The 17,189-nt window shown below is 44.2% G+C and overlaps 1 protein-coding gene across 1 annotated transcript in view; it reads right to left on the bottom strand.

Annotated features, from left to right (window-relative positions):
* Positions 1-16,125, bottom strand: part of phf21b (PHD finger protein 21B) — a gene marked incomplete at its 5' end in the record, with an annotated part of 67,439 nt that extends 51,314 nt beyond the window's left edge. The window contains 3 exons of the mRNA XM_080022553.1: positions 15,293-15,358; positions 15,627-15,659; positions 16,072-16,125. Of these exons, the coding sequence (XP_079878679.1) occupies positions 15,293-15,358; positions 15,627-15,659; positions 16,072-16,125 (153 nt within the window). The remainder of the gene's footprint in view (positions 1-15,292; positions 15,359-15,626; positions 15,660-16,071) is intronic.
* Between the last annotated feature and the right edge of the window lie 1,064 nt (positions 16,126-17,189).

The following is a 17,189-nucleotide window of genomic DNA, read 5'->3' as shown; positions in this document are numbered from 1 at the left end:
ACCGCTGGATATGGTGGTTTTGCTGTCTTCATTAAATGGCGCCCGGCGGCAGCCTCGTCAGACCAAGGAATGTCTCAACTTTGCTTGAGGCATATTCACACGTTCCATAACAACATGACCACAGCCAAGCTGATGCTGCTGATGCTGCCGGCCTTCAGAAGATAGGTCTGTTGGCCCAAGTTGAGTGCATTGACGTCCATTACATACAGTATGTACCACACATGTCTGTATGTCAGTATGTCAGTCAGTACTACGGACGGACAAATCATGGATAAATCAAGAAATGTGAAGAGATATATGATCACTGCCAGTTCAGGGGTTAGGGTAGGGTTACTTTAGGGGAGGAGCAGGACTGGTGAGGTCAAGGGAGGTTGGGGTTGGGGAGGACTCCCCGCTTATAACTCCAGTGTTTTAGCGACGCACCACCCCCAGCAGGTACAACAACAAAAAAACATATTTCTAAAAAGAGCCTCTTACAGATGTCCTGGTTACCTGCTTTTGACTTGCAGAGAAAGTGATAATTGTGTCAGCTTGGCTGGCGTCCTCGCTAGGAACAGGAGGAATACAAAGCCGCTCGTGCGGGAAGTAAATATAGCAGGTGTGACGAAGGTTCGAAACAAGTGAGGGATACTGGTAAAGGCAGTTCGGAAATTGTCGAAATTCGGGACGTGGAATGTCAGGGCTCAGCCTGTCTTCCAAAGGCGGTGTTTGTTGTGTCACTGCAGCTTTGATGGGGGGGCAGGGATTTTGAAAGATTATATTACCCCACAAACTAGAAAGGCATTATCAGTATTTAAGCAGCAAACGCCTTGAGCAATGTGGGGGATCTACGGATAGGATCAGATTTGAGAGGGATGGCAGGATTAGACGCACAGAGGCAGGCAGAGGGACCTGATGGGGGTTCATCGCGGCTTAACGATACCGACATCGCTGCCCCACGATTTTCTCAAATCATTTGAATCCAGGAGGCCAAAACTACTTGTGTGGCTAGCCAACATACAGAGACATAGGAAGACATAGACATAGACGACTAGATCCTGAACCCAAAATTCCAAGTTAGATACAAGGAATCCTGGCTTCACACAGGTGACAAGAAGCCAAGGGTGTAGGATTGAGGCTTACTTTTAGTTATTTTTTTACTCCCCACCACCCGGTGATGTAACACTCAGAAACTAGTGCAATGAGGAGGTGGGGGCCAAGGTTTCTCCATGGCAACCAAATCCAGGAGAAGAGGGTTACTGTAGAGTGCCGCCCAGTTCTGAGGGGCCCGGGCGTCACGTAATGAACGACCGGGGCCGCCCTTCACGGTGCAATACATTAATCTTGGGGCCCCTGATCCCAGCTGATACCAGTATATTAAGGAGCCCCACCCCCTAGGCCCGAGAGGGGGTTTGTGTTTAGCAGCACAAGTCCTCCCAGGCCTTCCACCAAACAAAGGGCTACAGGCAGTTTTACTCCTACCCCTCCCTACTTGGTGAATGGTGTAGGTCTGTAAGGGCTCTCAATTAGAAGGGGGGCCACAAGGAAAGGTAAAAGTCCATCTCTGTGCCCCCTGGTTAACAAATGAGCACTGTCATCAACATCCTAATCGTTTCTCCAGAAGAGAACATTTTTCAGGGGGCGGAGCAGAAAGATGATTGATACCCAGCTTGCTGTGGTTCCACTTGTGATGTTTGCTGTTCAGGTGATGCAACATCGCTACACGACCCAGTGACCTTGGGGCCCCTGGAGGCGGGAGGAGGCATCACAGTCCAAGGTAAGGTAATGAATGCCACTGGCTCTGCATTGTCACTCAGCAAGCCAGACTCTTTTAAAGACACCTGCTTGGGTTTTTCACACTGCATGGGCCAATAACCACACGAAAGGTTGGACCGTTTCCCAGAGTAGCTGAACCTTGAGTTGGTCCGATATAGATCCAGGACGAGGCCTGTGTAATTCTACAAGAGAGGGATGACATTTCTCAGCTGTGTGGGGCTCGAGGGAATGGCTAAATGGCATTGGGCATGTTAGATAACACTGTGTGCTTGCTTTTGCACTTTGTATGGCGAACCGCTGTGAGTAATCTACAAACTCTCTTTGCACTGGCCTTTTAACTCCAAGATATGACCTCTGAAGAAGTCACCAAGATGCCTCACCAACACCAGATAAAATGACCTGTGAGAATATTCACTCTTTCATCAGCCGTTGCTGTTGTAGTGTTGTTGGCCCTGATAAAGAGGGCGGAGTCAGAGACCTACTTAGGTACAAACCCACCTGATCAATTTTTCAAGCAGTCTTTGAAGTTACCCTTGTTGAGCGCAAAGCCCTACTTCCTTTTATGATGGGGGCCTCTTTCCCCGTTCCACTAGGAGACTTGATAATGCATTAAAAATAAGTAAATAAAAACAAATACAGCGCGGCATTGCGGGACGTCAGCTTGTTATTTGGGGTGGGGGGTTCCCCAGGAGCAGCATGCCAACCGAAAACTGGAATCCGAGCTACTGTAAGCTGTTGAAATAAAGACAAGGGAAAAAAAGGGAATTTTGCTTCATTTACAGCGTCTCAGTTTCTCAGTTTACTGCTTGAGGGCAGCATGGCAGCACCAGTGGGACAGAATGTTCTTTCTTTCAACCCCGCTCCCTCCCTCCATCACATGAAACTGTTGCTAATTGTAGTTTGGGGTAACTACTGTCTTTTCAACTGTAGTTGTTTAAAAGTAGTTGAGTACAAAGGCTAATCAAGCCAACAATAAGTGATCTAGTCTCATCGCTGCCTTTCTGTAACCGACCTCTTTCTGATAACGTCTGCTTAGATGGCTGAATGAGGTCATTGTTTGTAGTGGGGATTGGGGAGTGGAAGAGTGGGAGGGTCTCGCTCTCTCTCTTTCTGAACCATTTTTTACATTTCACTGTTGATGGGGGAGTTGGTAGGGGAAAGGTTGTATATCACACTTTCAAATTTTCCCACCTTAACCCTTCTGTATGCAGAGTCAAGCTGGAATGTTCAAAATCAAGGATCTCCGTGTAATTTACATTTTCTTCTTTAGGGGTGGGATAGTGGGCCTAGTAGGGTAGCCTGGGAGGTTGTCTCCAAGCTAAAAAGTCCATAGTTCAATACCTGATATGTCATTACTGAAAGAAGCAACCTGCACCCCATCCATACTTCCTGTAACCGTACCAGTTGCTACATACTTGCCCATCCTTGACCTTTAATGTATTTGCTTTTGTATCAATTAACTGTAGATTCTTTGCACATAAAGCCACTGGGACAAAATCGCTGTAGCGCAATGACAAATCTCTCTTGGCGTTTCAGACGGTGTCGTCATGATAACTGTCAACATAATGTGCCGTAAAAAAAACGTTGTTTAAGATTTGGGAGAGACAGGTAGTGAGCATGACTAGATGGAGGGGTGGCGGGGGTGGTCCTTGCGCTGACAGCACACAGTGGCTAGTACTCAAGACACTAAGCTGCTGACCTCAGCCCCGTTCCGGGTTATCAACAGAGACAGGGGCCTGGTAAAACGCTTATCAAGCAAACAGTCAATATGGCAGCCATTTGTAATTCTCTGCCCTTTACAGAGAAACAAAAAAAAAAGATTCAACCAGGACTTGATTCTAATCTCTGCACAGAAAAAAAATAATAATAATAATAAAAGAGACTCTGGCCTTCAGCTCTGCTTTTAATGATTCTTAGTTTGGTTTTATGGTAGTTCATTCCTAAATGGCTTTGGTAAAATCTTGCTTGGCTTAGTCTTTTTAAATACTCAATGCAACCTTCGTCCATTTGTACACAATTGTCCACCAACAGATTGGACAGTAGTCTGAATAACGACCTAGACACTCTTTAATAACTGTTAATAATTTGAGCATGAGGGAAGACGTAGATATATCCATATTCTTTCAGACATGGTGTCTCCTTGGGATCAAAATTTGTTTTCCCAAGAGCACATTACACATCAAAAACCATACAATTCAGTAATGATACGGAATCAGACCACATCTAAACTAACTTGTGAGATGCATGAGCCATTAAAACTTTCAAATCATTAAGGGGAATTCGTTAGTCTAACTTGAAGACTAATTTTAGTAATAAAGTGCTGAAAAACAAGTTCAGTGTTTGATCTAGTCTCATTGAACTTTAAGAGCAGTTCAATGGTAATGACTAAATTACAGATGTTAGATGTCCAATCTGCTTCGATAGCAAGGCAGGCAACTTTTGCATATTACTTAAAATGGCGATTGCGATAGTTGTTGCGGTTAATAAATCAAATAGCACTCTAGTACTCTTCAGGGTGGCAGCGTGGGAATACAGGATATTTCCATTACCAAGTGCAGACATTCAAGTGGTATTTGTCCTGAATGTTGAAAAAAAAACCCATACAGTTAAACTTTCAGCTTAATCCACCCAACACAGACAATGTGATGGATTACCACTTTAAAGTGATGATATTACTAACATATATATATAGACTGTATATATTTATCCTAGATGGTTAAATGGCTTTCGTGAGGGGTACTGCTACAGGGCCGTCTAAACCCAAGTCTGGGAATCTAAACAGAGTCTGTAACTCTACTCATTCTTAATTTAGAATCATAATGTCACCTTCTCCTTCATTTTAGAACATCTGTTCTCTACAGAGAGCTCCCTGTATCGGCAGAGCTTGAAAAAGTAGTTAATCTCCACCAATCGCGCAAGGGTTAAGTTAAAGATCAAGTCAATGTAAGACCAATGGCTTCTCTCTGAGGTTAACTCGCTTAATTAATTAATTTCATTTTACTGTTTGACGATTCCTACTGATTAATACTGGGGCTATGGCTCTCCTGTTGCACAGAGGCGGTGAGAAGTCTATGTGTTTTAAAAGTAAATTAATACTCAACACGTGTAATTAGGTCTAACGTCTGGCAAGCTTGAGTAGAATTCTTCAATAGTTTTTCCACCTCTGCTGCACACACACATGCAGGCACAGGCTGCTGGGGGCCATGATGGAGTGTGTTGCTACGATACCAGGTAGAAAGAATGGTCGGGGGGCAGGAGGTGGGGGGTTCATTAACAGCGAGGCCTTTTGAATGAGGGCTGAAGGAGTCCATCAAGGTTCTTTCATGGAAGAGAGCTATGCCACTGCAGCTTTTGTTCCATTAACTCTGAATTACACCAGGATGGGGGGGGGGGGCTGCCCCTACCCCACTCACTGCACAACACCACACCATAGAACCTTGTTTATCCAAAGCCCAACTAACTATCGGTAGGTTACTAGGCAATGGTAGGTTGCAAGGAAACAAAAGAACATCTATTGAAAACTTGATGGCTCGCTGTTAACTACCCCTCACTGGCCTCGGACGCACGTAGACAACACTTAGAGTTGATGTTACCATTGTAAGTATTAGTGGATAGGCACCTTTGTTCCCCGCAGAGAACTTAATCACTTGAATCGCTGAGGGCCAGGGACTAGATGAGGAAACATCTCCTCGATTCTCTACCGGCATCTCAGTGCCGGGGTCATCCGTCATCGCGGGTAATCTTTGGTGAGGTGAGCGCCACCACGAACTGTAAGGGTCTATATCCACAACGTGAAGTGAACGGTTGCCATGGGCTGTACGGTAAGCCGTGTTAATAGAGTGTGGATGAACTTTGAAAATAGAAAATTTGCCAATATAATTGACTGTCCCAACAACATACAGACACAAACAGCCAATGCAGCCTGCATTGACGAGGTCTAATCAGCAAAAGGGGGAAATAAAATGTTGGCGGACTCGACTGACAGTGCAACCAAACCGATGTCTATTACCCGAATCCCGTGTGAAATTGAGCGGTGATATGAGCTTCTGCTAAAACAAATACAGCCACAGTGCAGAGCTAATAGCTTTTTGAAACAAAAAACGCACACACATCACTCAGGCACCGAACTGCGATTCACATTCACAGAGCCAAATATCGCTACGCTTGGCAATTTTCGACTTATTGGGGTCATTTTCAATGGACCCCGCCCCCCATGGATAATCTTTGTGAGGCACTCTACCTCTCTCTCTCTATCCAAGATTGTTTTGTGTTTAACTCGAGCATTTGTCGAATTCACAATGCAGATTTACATTTAAGGGTTACAGATGGAACTACTATCAGATGTTCAAATGGTTCTTTCTCCCTAGAAAGAGAGAGAATACTATCTGTTATGTGTAAACCCTTAGATTGATTCAGTGACAGATTTCATGTATATGTGAATTTCTGGATTTTGGAATTCCTTATCCTTATCTTATCTTTGTAACATTTGTGGATTGTTATTCTGTGTCTGTACCAGCACTTCTGTTATCCGGTAATTGCCGGTTTTTGACCGGGAAAACCTGTTGAAGTCCAACATATTTAAATCTCTCCGGTCATAATGTCCAGTGAAAATAATTCCCTACTAGCACATTTGAGTTAGTGCTGGGTGGATAATTTTGATTAAAAAAGTCTGCAGATCTAAAGCTGATCTGAAAGCTTCACCTCTGACCAAATCATGTTTGTCGATATAGAACTAGGCCCCCCCCCCCAACACACACACACACGGAGCGGAGACAGAGCCGCAGCATCTAAAACTCTGAGGAGAACGGAAAGATGATGTATCGTTGGGACACATACATCCATAGTTTGGCGTATTTTGTGATATTAAGGCACTCTTAGCCGACGTTAAATATTCATTTTGTAAAATATGTAGACGGGATGTGCCAACGAAGACGGACAACACCACAAACTTTATTATTTATTTAGACCTACTTGCCATATTGATTTTGTTTTTGATTTTATCAAAATGTTATTTTAGTAAAGTGTTAATTAAAGCGGCAGCACTTGTTACTTATTGGTCATAAATGGAAATGATTTGATTTCAAGTAGTCATATTCATAAATTGTATTTATTTATTTTTAAAAGCTCCCATGGAAAGTAGCATCAGTTCATGCTGTTGCTCATCTTCACATCAGCATTACATCTAAACCGAGTTACCATTTTCAGAGTTTCCCTTGAACTCAGCACCGGCTGACGTAATGACGCGGTGGCGCAAGTTTTCTGAGTCATGATGACGCGCAGAATTGCTACTACAAGCAAATACACTTATGTTGGTCAGTGTGGAAGTTCCCAACAACACAGTTCCATTCAAACGGAAGAAACACGTCATATCCCACATTTCATAAACTTTTTAAACCTTTGGGACTAAAAAAAAACGGACATGATTTGGACCCATTGCTCTGGAGATGCAAGCGAACTACATGTTTGATGACACAAACAACGAATATGTTTTGGACTGTTTTGGACTTGAATGCCGCAAAATAAGGAAGAAAACCGCACATGGTTCGATGCAAACAAAATATGTTTATATTTACAAACAGGGCAAAAGGGATAACATTTCAAACAAAACGCCCCGTCCACCTCAAGCAGGTAAAGGGATACACACACACACACACACACACACACACACACACAAACACGCATATAAACACATATGCACACGCGCAGTCTGCAACCACTACAGAGAGATGGAGTCTACACCACGCACCTCACACAGTACTAATGTGCGTTTGTAGCCACAACCTCCACGTATATAGCCAATTGGACGATGATATCAAAGCATCTTACTCCACAAACTCATCCCCCTCCACCATCCGACCGGAAGTTTTAGAACCTTGGTATGTGAGCGATGCACAAACTTTTGGCTACTTCCGGTGTACTTCAGTTTTTTTTTACTAATTCCTGCTCCGTATGTGGCTTGATATGGATAAAAACTTGAACCACGAGATGTCTGTGACATCCCTGTTCTAACGAGACCTCAACCGTGTCTGTAGCTCCAGCAGTTGTCCTGTTCCAGGCACTTTTAGCCCAGAAAGATTTATGTGTTTCAAGAGGGGATTACATCACTCTCGACTCAAAGCAGGCTAGGTTTAACTTAATTTCATAATTCTACAGGATGAAGGTTCCCTTTGGGTGCGTGAGGAATAATCTACAGCTGCGTGTTCAACAAAGACTTTGCAGATGCATACAATGCAGTTGAGAAGGAGAAAATTCTATCTACACAAAGTTCACATAAAGTAGCACTACGCTAACTAACAGCACTATTACATATACTACTTCTGCTTCACTGTTTATTTCATAAGTCATTGTTGAGGGTTAGGGTTACAGTCATTTTTATTTCTGAGGATATATCTGTTATTTATCATTGGGTTAAGTTTTCCCAAATTTAACTATTAGGTTTATTATACGATTTCCAAATGTTCCATATATTGCCTTTTTCTCTTTTTTTTTATTGTTTTGCCTCAATTTTCTGTCTTACTGTGTGTTGATGTGAGCTGCTGGGACATCGCAATTTACCAACGGGGATGAATAAAGTACCTATCTACTGATGCTAACTAGTAGCACTATGCTAACGAGTGAGTCCCATGATGGTCAAGTGGCAGTTATTCTCCAGTAACTAGAAGATATTGGATATAAGATTTTGTAATGATTGTATCTACCGTTTTTTTTTTGTTTTTTTTCAAACAAAACTCTGATCGAATGTAAAAATATGTCGGACACATAAGATTCAATATTCAAGCAAGATTGAAAAGGTTATTTGTCACATACATAAACAAACGGTCATACATATATGCAGTGAAATGTCATGAATAATAATATAATTATCTGTGTTGGTCTTGCTCACTTTCACCAATATTATCAATATGTAGAGACAAGAGAGGTGTTCAAAAGGAGGCGCAGACATGACTTTCTGCACAAAGTTCTGTGTACTCCAACCCACACACACATACACCCACTTCCTCAAGGGAGCACATTAAAGCCTGAAGCACAAACTGAATGACCCCCACGTTCCACGCGCTGCCTCAAAAACAGCAGGGTTAGCGAGTCAGAGGGAAACCAAACGTTGGTAGAATCAGCAGTTGGTCGATCAGCAGTTCCGACACAGAAATCCGAGTCAAATGTGTCTCGAAACAGACGGCACCCGGCGTTAATGACCCCGCAACAGCGGTGTCTTCCTGTTACGTTAGCCTGCAAAGAAAGGGGTTTTTTTTGGTTGAACGGAGACGACTTCCAGTCAGCTCTCCGTTCAAAACGTCCAAAATCTTATGCCTGCCAAGGCATTGTTTAAAATCTGTGAAAGCGACAAAGGTTAATGACTCCTCACTGCTCCCTTTTCTCTTGTGGTTCATATTTTGGCTGGGGGGGCGAGGGGGGTGATGGGACCTAAGGGGAAGGCGTCGCTCCTCTTCCTGATTTAAGGCATCTAATCTGTGCTTTCCTTCGATAAAGCCAACAATAAGTTAGCCACGTGGAAAAGAAAAACCGGACAATTACCCAGTGAGACCGAGTTGCTTTACCAATCCAGGTCTGTTTTGCTGGTTGTCACTGTAAGAGAATTCAAAGAACGCAAGTTCTGCACCTGTTGGCACTGGTTTCCTACAGAACGTGCAGCAGCTAAGTGAGCGCTTTGTGTCACGTTCAGTATGTCCTTTTGTTGCCTTTTTATTCCCCTTTTGGAAACACGAAAGTGTGCTCCAAGGCAACGTGGGAAGGATTGTGGGGCGGGGGGGGGGGGTCACAGTAGTCAACATGGGTTAATTCATTGTAGCCTTTACCGCTCCCTCTGCCCGCCGGCGCAGCTTGATCAGCACTTTTCTCCCGAGAGCGGCTGGAAGCAAGTGTTTGCCCCATACCGGTAATGAAAAAACATTTGTGTGTGTGTGCGTGTGTTCGTGTGTGTGTGGTAGGCAGGGCGTCCTCCTTGCCACAAGGGGCGATGTGCCATTCTCAACACAACGAGTATGAGTTATAGTTAGAGCCAGTCAGACAGAAAGACAGACCCTCCAGACCCGGAGGCTATTTCACCTTTTGCACATTTCGGGCTTTAATCAAAACTTTAGTGAGGAGCCCCTCCGGTGGCGACTGACAAAACACAAAAAAAAATTGTGGAGGTTTGTTGCCTGAAGTGCAGAGATAAAAGCGGGCGCAGGATTTATTGTCTCTTTGTGATCACGCCCGGGGAAGGGGGGTGGGGGTCTGCCTGTACTCCAAAGTGCCGAATCTACCACCCCGATCATCATCTTCTTCTACACGCCAGGATAGATACCGTGTGGACACCCACCCACCCTTCTCCATCTGTGAAGACACACACACACACACACACACACACACACACACACACACACACACACACACACACACACACACACACACACACACACACACACACACACACACACACACACACACACACACACACACACACACACTCAAACTTCCCTTACTTATTCACTTCCCCTGTAAACTTTTCTCCATTATTCATATTGCTGAAACAGAAGCTGGAAGCCAGGCCTGTCTAAGCCACAATACCTCACTGCCTCTGAGCGCTGCCACTCCGACAACACACTGAATATACAGTCGGAGTAGAATGCTGCTTCTCTAACGTCTGTGTATTAGGCCAAGAAGAGAGTCAGTCATGTTAATAACAGCGGTTTAAGGGGCAGGGGCAAACTGCAAGTCCTGGGTACGACAATTGGGGTGAGTTTACGGCGATGCAGATACGAGGTTGCGGTATCCAATTGAAAATTAATTAATCCAACTGTGTTCCACCGACTGAACTTTGCGATAATGTAGCCCAAACAGTAGTTTATTCAGAAGACTTCCTCTTATATTTCCTCCGGCTGCCAGGTTCAGCAGTGGAGGAATTAATAGGGCACGTTTGCTCGGCTGCCTCAATTTGGACGCCAGAAACCGCACCACCTCAATTCAGAAAGCCGATGGGCAATAATGCAGAATCTACACCAAGCCCTTGTTGTGAGCTCATCGTACAAATCTGGAAATGTCGGAGAAGCCTAAGTAGCGGGAGAGGTAGGGGGAGGGGGAGAAAACTAGCCCACTAGGCCCACAGTAACAATCCTCTCTGAAAAAGCACAAGTTAGTTAGTCCAGCAAGCAAATCCCTCACAACCCTCCACCCCAATTTAATCGGTATTGCAGGAGCCTGTAATGAGCCGTCCCGGGATTAGCCGGAGTTGGACCTGCAGTTAACCAAGCTTGGGAAAGTGCCGCCCCCCCAAAGCCCCACTCCTCCATTCAACTTGACGCAAGCCCCTCTCTCTGGTGGACCACCACACCCAGCAAACCAGCCAACCACCCACCCACCTGACCTCCATGAATTAAGTCAATGAGTGGGGGTGGTGGGTTTGGAGCTATCACAGCTTCCCACGGGGGACTGGGGGCAGCTTTTCCTGTCCTCTCAAATGTCTAATTACCGAGCACAGCCCGATGTAAGACACGGTACGGTTCTATCCATGCGACCTTGGGTAACTAATGTATGTGCAAGGGGGAGACAGGTCCAGATCAGCAGGGAAAGTTAAACAACGGCAACAGCAATGCAGATTTTTTCCTTTAGTCTCCGCACTTCTTAAGTCAAATGTTAACAAAACTTTAGCCATAGGGGAGTTACAACATCTATATATAAAAATCAAGTCATGCCATGTGTATCGAGTAAGGGCTCAGCCCAACAGCTGGACTGAGCCCAACATCCGGGCCCCAGAGGATATCAGGAAATATTAGCCAGCACACTGGCTTAGCTCTGAACTGCCTCGTACCTAGATCTCCTGTTCCTGCATCGGCGAGCCTAATGTGCCATCTGAAGAAGCAGCAATACAACAGGCGACTGCAGCGTCCAAATGAACACTTCCCAGTTGACTGGCCATTAAAAGGGATAATGCAGCTCATCAACAACTCCATGAATTGATATATTTGGTGGGGGTAGAAATGCAGCATCATTTGTGTTTACTTGCACCCTTGTTGTAGCTACCAAGTCTCATAGGCTGCAATGTGACGCCGGTCCGAGAGGTATCCTTTCCAAAGGCTTCAGATGCGTCCTTTAAGCATTACAAAGCAGCGCGCCCTAGCAATCAAAGATTTCTCATTTATTTTACATTTTTGTTTCATTTCACCACCCCCCCCCCCCCCCCCCCCACACACACACACACACACACACACACACACGCACACACACTGAAAGAACTCCAGCAGCAGCAAATAGCTTCTGACAGGCTGCAGATTTGCCACAGAGCCCGACGAATAGTTTTCCAGCGCCAGCCTGCTGTTGCATCCTCGCACAGCACTTTATAAAAATATTCCACACCATAGGGACCGGTCTCTCTGTCTGTTGGAATAACACAACATCTTACTTAATGTTCTCTCCCTTCAGTTAAAAAAAAACTGTCATGGCTATGCTACTTTAGTCCTACGTCCACTGGTTCCTTCTTGTGTTTTTTGTTACGTCTTCTTAATGTGCTCAGCCGAAGACAATTCCAGCGAAATGTAAAAGTTCCGTGCCGATTTGTTTTATTTCAAATCCAATATTGCTACCCTTTCAAATTCCCCTACAGCTGGAGAAGAGGGGTCAGCGCAAATATACAGACACATGCACATGAATAAATCATCGGAAAACACTCCCCATTTAGACACCGTATTAAACCGGAGGAAATTACTTGACGATGTAGACGCCGGTACACTTATTTGGGGCATTCCGACCCCGGGAAAGGTACACTGGAAAGGATGGTCAGAACCCGGGGAGGAAAGAGTTCAGAAGGAGGAAGCAGAGTGACGTCATTCAAGATGGCCAACATGAATTCATTTCAACCTTACTATTTTATAATTTTTAGCATAACATTGTCTCACAGTTGCCAGCACATTTAAAAACACTAAATGTAGCTGCTGATCCAACGTCTCTTAAAACAAGCGCTTGGAGGCCCTTTGAGATTGATTTTGCCGTTGCACCCTGTCTGTAAGTTACTCTGTAGCTTTTTGGTGATCTAAAATGATTGGACCTTGTGGCAAAGCTGGCATGCTAGTACTGGTTGCTCAAAAGTAACCACTGGAACACTCCTTGCCAAGTTCGTAAGGAAGAACAAGTACAAAAGCAATAATCACACTATTACTTTATTATTACTAAGTACTAATCGTCAAAAGGGAACTCTGCTTCAGTCCGCAGCAAGCCATTGCATGACAGTCAAAACGAAAAGGAGCTTTTTCATCTACAGCTTGATATATTTTGAAGAACACCTGCTATAATGATAGTGTTCGATGATGCAACGGAAAGCAAGTGGAATCATGCCCCCCCCCAGACTCAAAGCCATCCTTTAACCCCCCCCCCCCCCGGGGTTAAAGGATTAATGAGTCTGTTTATTCTAAAGTGTAAAATGTTGCTATGAAGGATAAAATGGACCAATTACATTCAGGATATATTTGTTTGTTTGTTTGTTTGTTTGTTTGTTTGTTTATGTGTTAGTGGGCTGCATCCCATTATCTATACAAAGGATGTGGCCTTTAGCTGCAAAATCCTAATTTCTCTCCCCTGAATAACAGCCACACATACTCTCATCCTGTACCTGCACATGTTTCCTACCTGCACTCAGACAAACTACTGAGGGGTACTACCTTCCCTACTACCATACAGGATGTTGGAATCTGTTAACAAATATATATATGTATTATTATTATTATTTTTTTAATACAACTTTTTAAACAAACTGTTAAGAGACGCACGTTAAATCCCAAACATCAATATTAACTCCTCAAACTAACTTTTTGCTTCTTTGCTTGTTAAATCTCTCGGAATTACATTTCTGGTCGGTTATTATTTTCCTTTTTTTTTTTTAAACGGTTCTGCATAAAAAGCAGCAGCACGTTCTACATGTAAAACATCGACTTATCTCAGCTTTGGTTCGTCTGGCTATACAAGAAATGTAATCTTTTTTTTTTTTTTTTTAAGCCAGGACGTCCGTTTGTATAATAAGAGGCCTTTGCGATACCAGTGAGAAAAGCACAGGGATTACCCCACCAAACATGACTATAACAGTTAGGATTCATGCACCGCCGTGATCCAGTCGTTATAGGTGGATGGAGGAAAGTGGAGGTCATATTTCCCAACAAACCAAAAGAGAATCAGTTCTATCCAGTGATTAAACATCCCCCCCTGTGCAGTGCTGACTCGGGCATTCTCTCTCTCTCGCTCTCTCTTTACCACCCCTCCCCCTCCACCAAAAAACAGCATCAAAGCAATCAAAATGGTAATGTTAGGCATGAATGGGGCCCCCACCTCCCCCCCTTCCCACTGAACAAAACTCTGCAGACTTTTTCTCCATGTTGGAAGAAACCACCCCTTCTCTCTCTCAAAATGGAAGCTTCCACTACCAAACTGAGGCGCTTCACGAAAACACTAGAGGAAAAAATAATAATAATAAATAAATAAACCAAGCAAACACGCTGTTATAATATAGGTGTATCCTATGAAAGAACAAAAACGGCGATATAAAATCAAATGTATCAATTCTACAATACACAAATTTAACAAGTAAGTTTTAAAATCGCTAGAACTGCGACGTTCAAGGCGCTGTTCCAAGTCCGGAAAACTGCATTCCACAGGAAATGGAATCGATTAACTCTAGGGCGAAAGATTTTCCCCCCCCCCACATAATCTACATCTAATCTATTTTACCGGCGGTTTATTTTCGACTAAAACCCACAAACTACTTTAGCATCTTAAAAAATAAAGCTTCGATAACTTAGGGAGGAGGAAAAAAAAGATGAAGGTGTCGAGGCAGCCGTTGTGTGACGGGAGCTGTCCCTGGTCCTGTAAGGCGGCTCGACCCGCTTCGCTTACAGTCGGTAAACGCAACTAACAACGACAAAAACTACATCGACACACGACAAAAGTTGGAATACAAACATTGGATATTAGTCTCGAGTTAATATTAACATTACGCCCAGCGTTTGGTTTAAGATAGTAAAAAAAAGTGAAAGCGTATAACCGTGGGCCAATCAAATGCCAGCATTGCAGTCATGTGACCGCAAAAAAAAGAAAGAAATTATACCACGAGACTAACCGTAAACTAACAAAAAGGGGTCGATTTAAAACACAAAAAGCCATTAAAAACACTTCGTTAATGCTCCCCCCACCCTCAGAGAGTCGCAGCCGACGAAAGTTAAACGCCTGAAACCTTTCCAAAAAGTCGAGCCCGGATACTTGAGCTGCTCCTTTTTTTTTATTATGAGCCCACTCTCCAGAAACATGTCGACCAACTCAAAATGGACGCTACATTTTTCAACATTTCACGTTACACAACTTTGAGCACAGACCTTAGCCAAAAAACATCACCCATTTCAATAGGTTACTTTTGAATATATATTTTTTTACGAAAATCGAAGCACAGTTGTTGTAATAAATAAGCGACTACAATGTAACAGCGGGTATAGAAATGTCAAAGTAATATTAAATATATATGTGTGTATATATATATACACACACGTATATGGTGTCTTACTTGTTTTTCGCTTAGGGACGTTATTCTCGTCTGTCTTTCGTGCAGCTGTTTCTTAAGCTCTCCGTCCTACAATCGAACAAAACAGTGTCAGTGTGATCGTAAAAAATAAAGAGACATCGCATCGATGGGAAACTTTCAAAATCGTGCGACGTGATCGCGTCAACAAAAGTCACGAAGCTGCACTGGCCCAGGGAGGCCAAAGAAAGAGATTTAACGCCGATAAAGTTTCTCGCACCCCCCCCTCCTCCCCCCCCATCGAATGCAACTAACTAAAAGATAATAACGGTGAGGTTGTTGTTTTTGAGGGGGGCGGGGGGGGGGGGCTTTTTTTTACCTGAGGGTCTTGCTTCATCTGTGCAACTAGTTTCTCAAGCGAGGAGGAGACGGAAGTGTTGAATTTACCGAGAGAAAAAAAAAAGTGTTCCAAGTTAGTGTGGAAAGGGAGGAACAAAGCGGCGAGCCTGCGAGCCGGTCGGGGCTTTTTCCTTCCCCTCTCTCCACCTCATAAATATTCAGGTCTCGTCCTGCTCGTCCCCACACGGAACCACCGCATTACCCACTCCGAATCCTAGTCGCTCGATCGAGACCCGCGACTACGGCAAAGTAGTGTAAAAAGTACACCGATCTGACGCCAAAGTGCAACGCCGCGGTGTCAGCTCGTACATAAGCGACGCGTGGCGCCGTCGCATTACTTATTTGCCCGTTGCATCCCTCCCCCCGTCGGATATTTCCCCAACACACCAACACGGCTAGAGAAATAACACGACGTTTCCGTTTACCTGATGACATTGGAGTTCTACTTTCAACGCCTCTCGCAGGCCTTGCCGTTCCATGTTCCGACTCCTAAAGCACTTTTCCCCCACTTTCGACGCGGTCGAGGCGAAGTTTGAGCGAATTAAAAAGATTTTTTTTTTTTACAACAATCGAAAGAAGAACTACTCGGGGGTCGCGAAGCAAGTTCTCGCTTCTTCTTTTTTTACAGGGTAGGACTCGTCACCCACTTTGCGCCCGTCGCGGGGGGAGGCTGGGGGTGGTGAAAGTGCCCGAAACACGGCGGGAAGGTCGCGCCTTCAGCCCGGATACGTTCCAAATATTATCCAAAGGTCGACGCGTCGGACCGGGGCGGCCCGGCGGCGGTTATTTCGCCAATTTTGAGTTGAAAAGAGGAGGACTATATTTTGTCCGAGTCCGCGGATTGATTTCACTTTGCCTTGGGGGTAGGGGGGTGGAGTTGTGCTTCGGCTGTCAATGCTAATTCGAGAGTTCCCGGATGGAGCGGAGAGGGAAGAACGCTACTCTGCCGTCGTCTGCCCCCCCCCCCTTCTCCCCCCGTCACACAAGCATACGCTCCGTCCTGCGCATGCGCCCGGGCTCACAACATTACATGTGGAACTATTTTAACGTGGAGTATTCCATTCATGGAGAGCAGGAATGCACTACAATTATCTTCGTTGTTCTCAGTTTACACATTTGATATGACACCCCCCCCCCCCCCCCCTTTTTGTATGTCTCTTTTCTGTATTGTAATTTTTTTTCTATCTAAGTTGAGTATATTGTTATAAATGTTGTAAATAATATTTGTACTTGCGAATGCCATGCTACGGTGACATCTCTGTTGCACATTTGAAAATAGTTAATAACTAAACTTAAAAAAAAAAAAACGTGAACTATTCCAAACGAGATGTTTGTAATCATGTTAATTATTTGATGTCGATACATTTATTCTTAAAACTTTCTTAAAATTCGTAAAGTAAAAATGTGTATTTCAGTGTCACTCCTCTACCTCCTTGAATATGCTGTTTGTCCGCTACACACGTGGTTAATACTGTTTATTACTGAGCATAATATCGCACTTAGTATCTAAATATTTTGCTTGGATTATGCTTTACTTTTTTTT

This window comes from Zeus faber (assembly GCF_960531495.2).
Source record: "Zeus faber genome assembly, chromosome: 21".
Classification (NCBI taxonomy): domain Eukaryota; kingdom Metazoa; phylum Chordata; class Actinopteri; order Zeiformes; family Zeidae; genus Zeus; species Zeus faber.
Note: the sequence above shows the minus strand (reverse complement) of the source record. Positions and strands in the feature narration are given on the sequence as shown.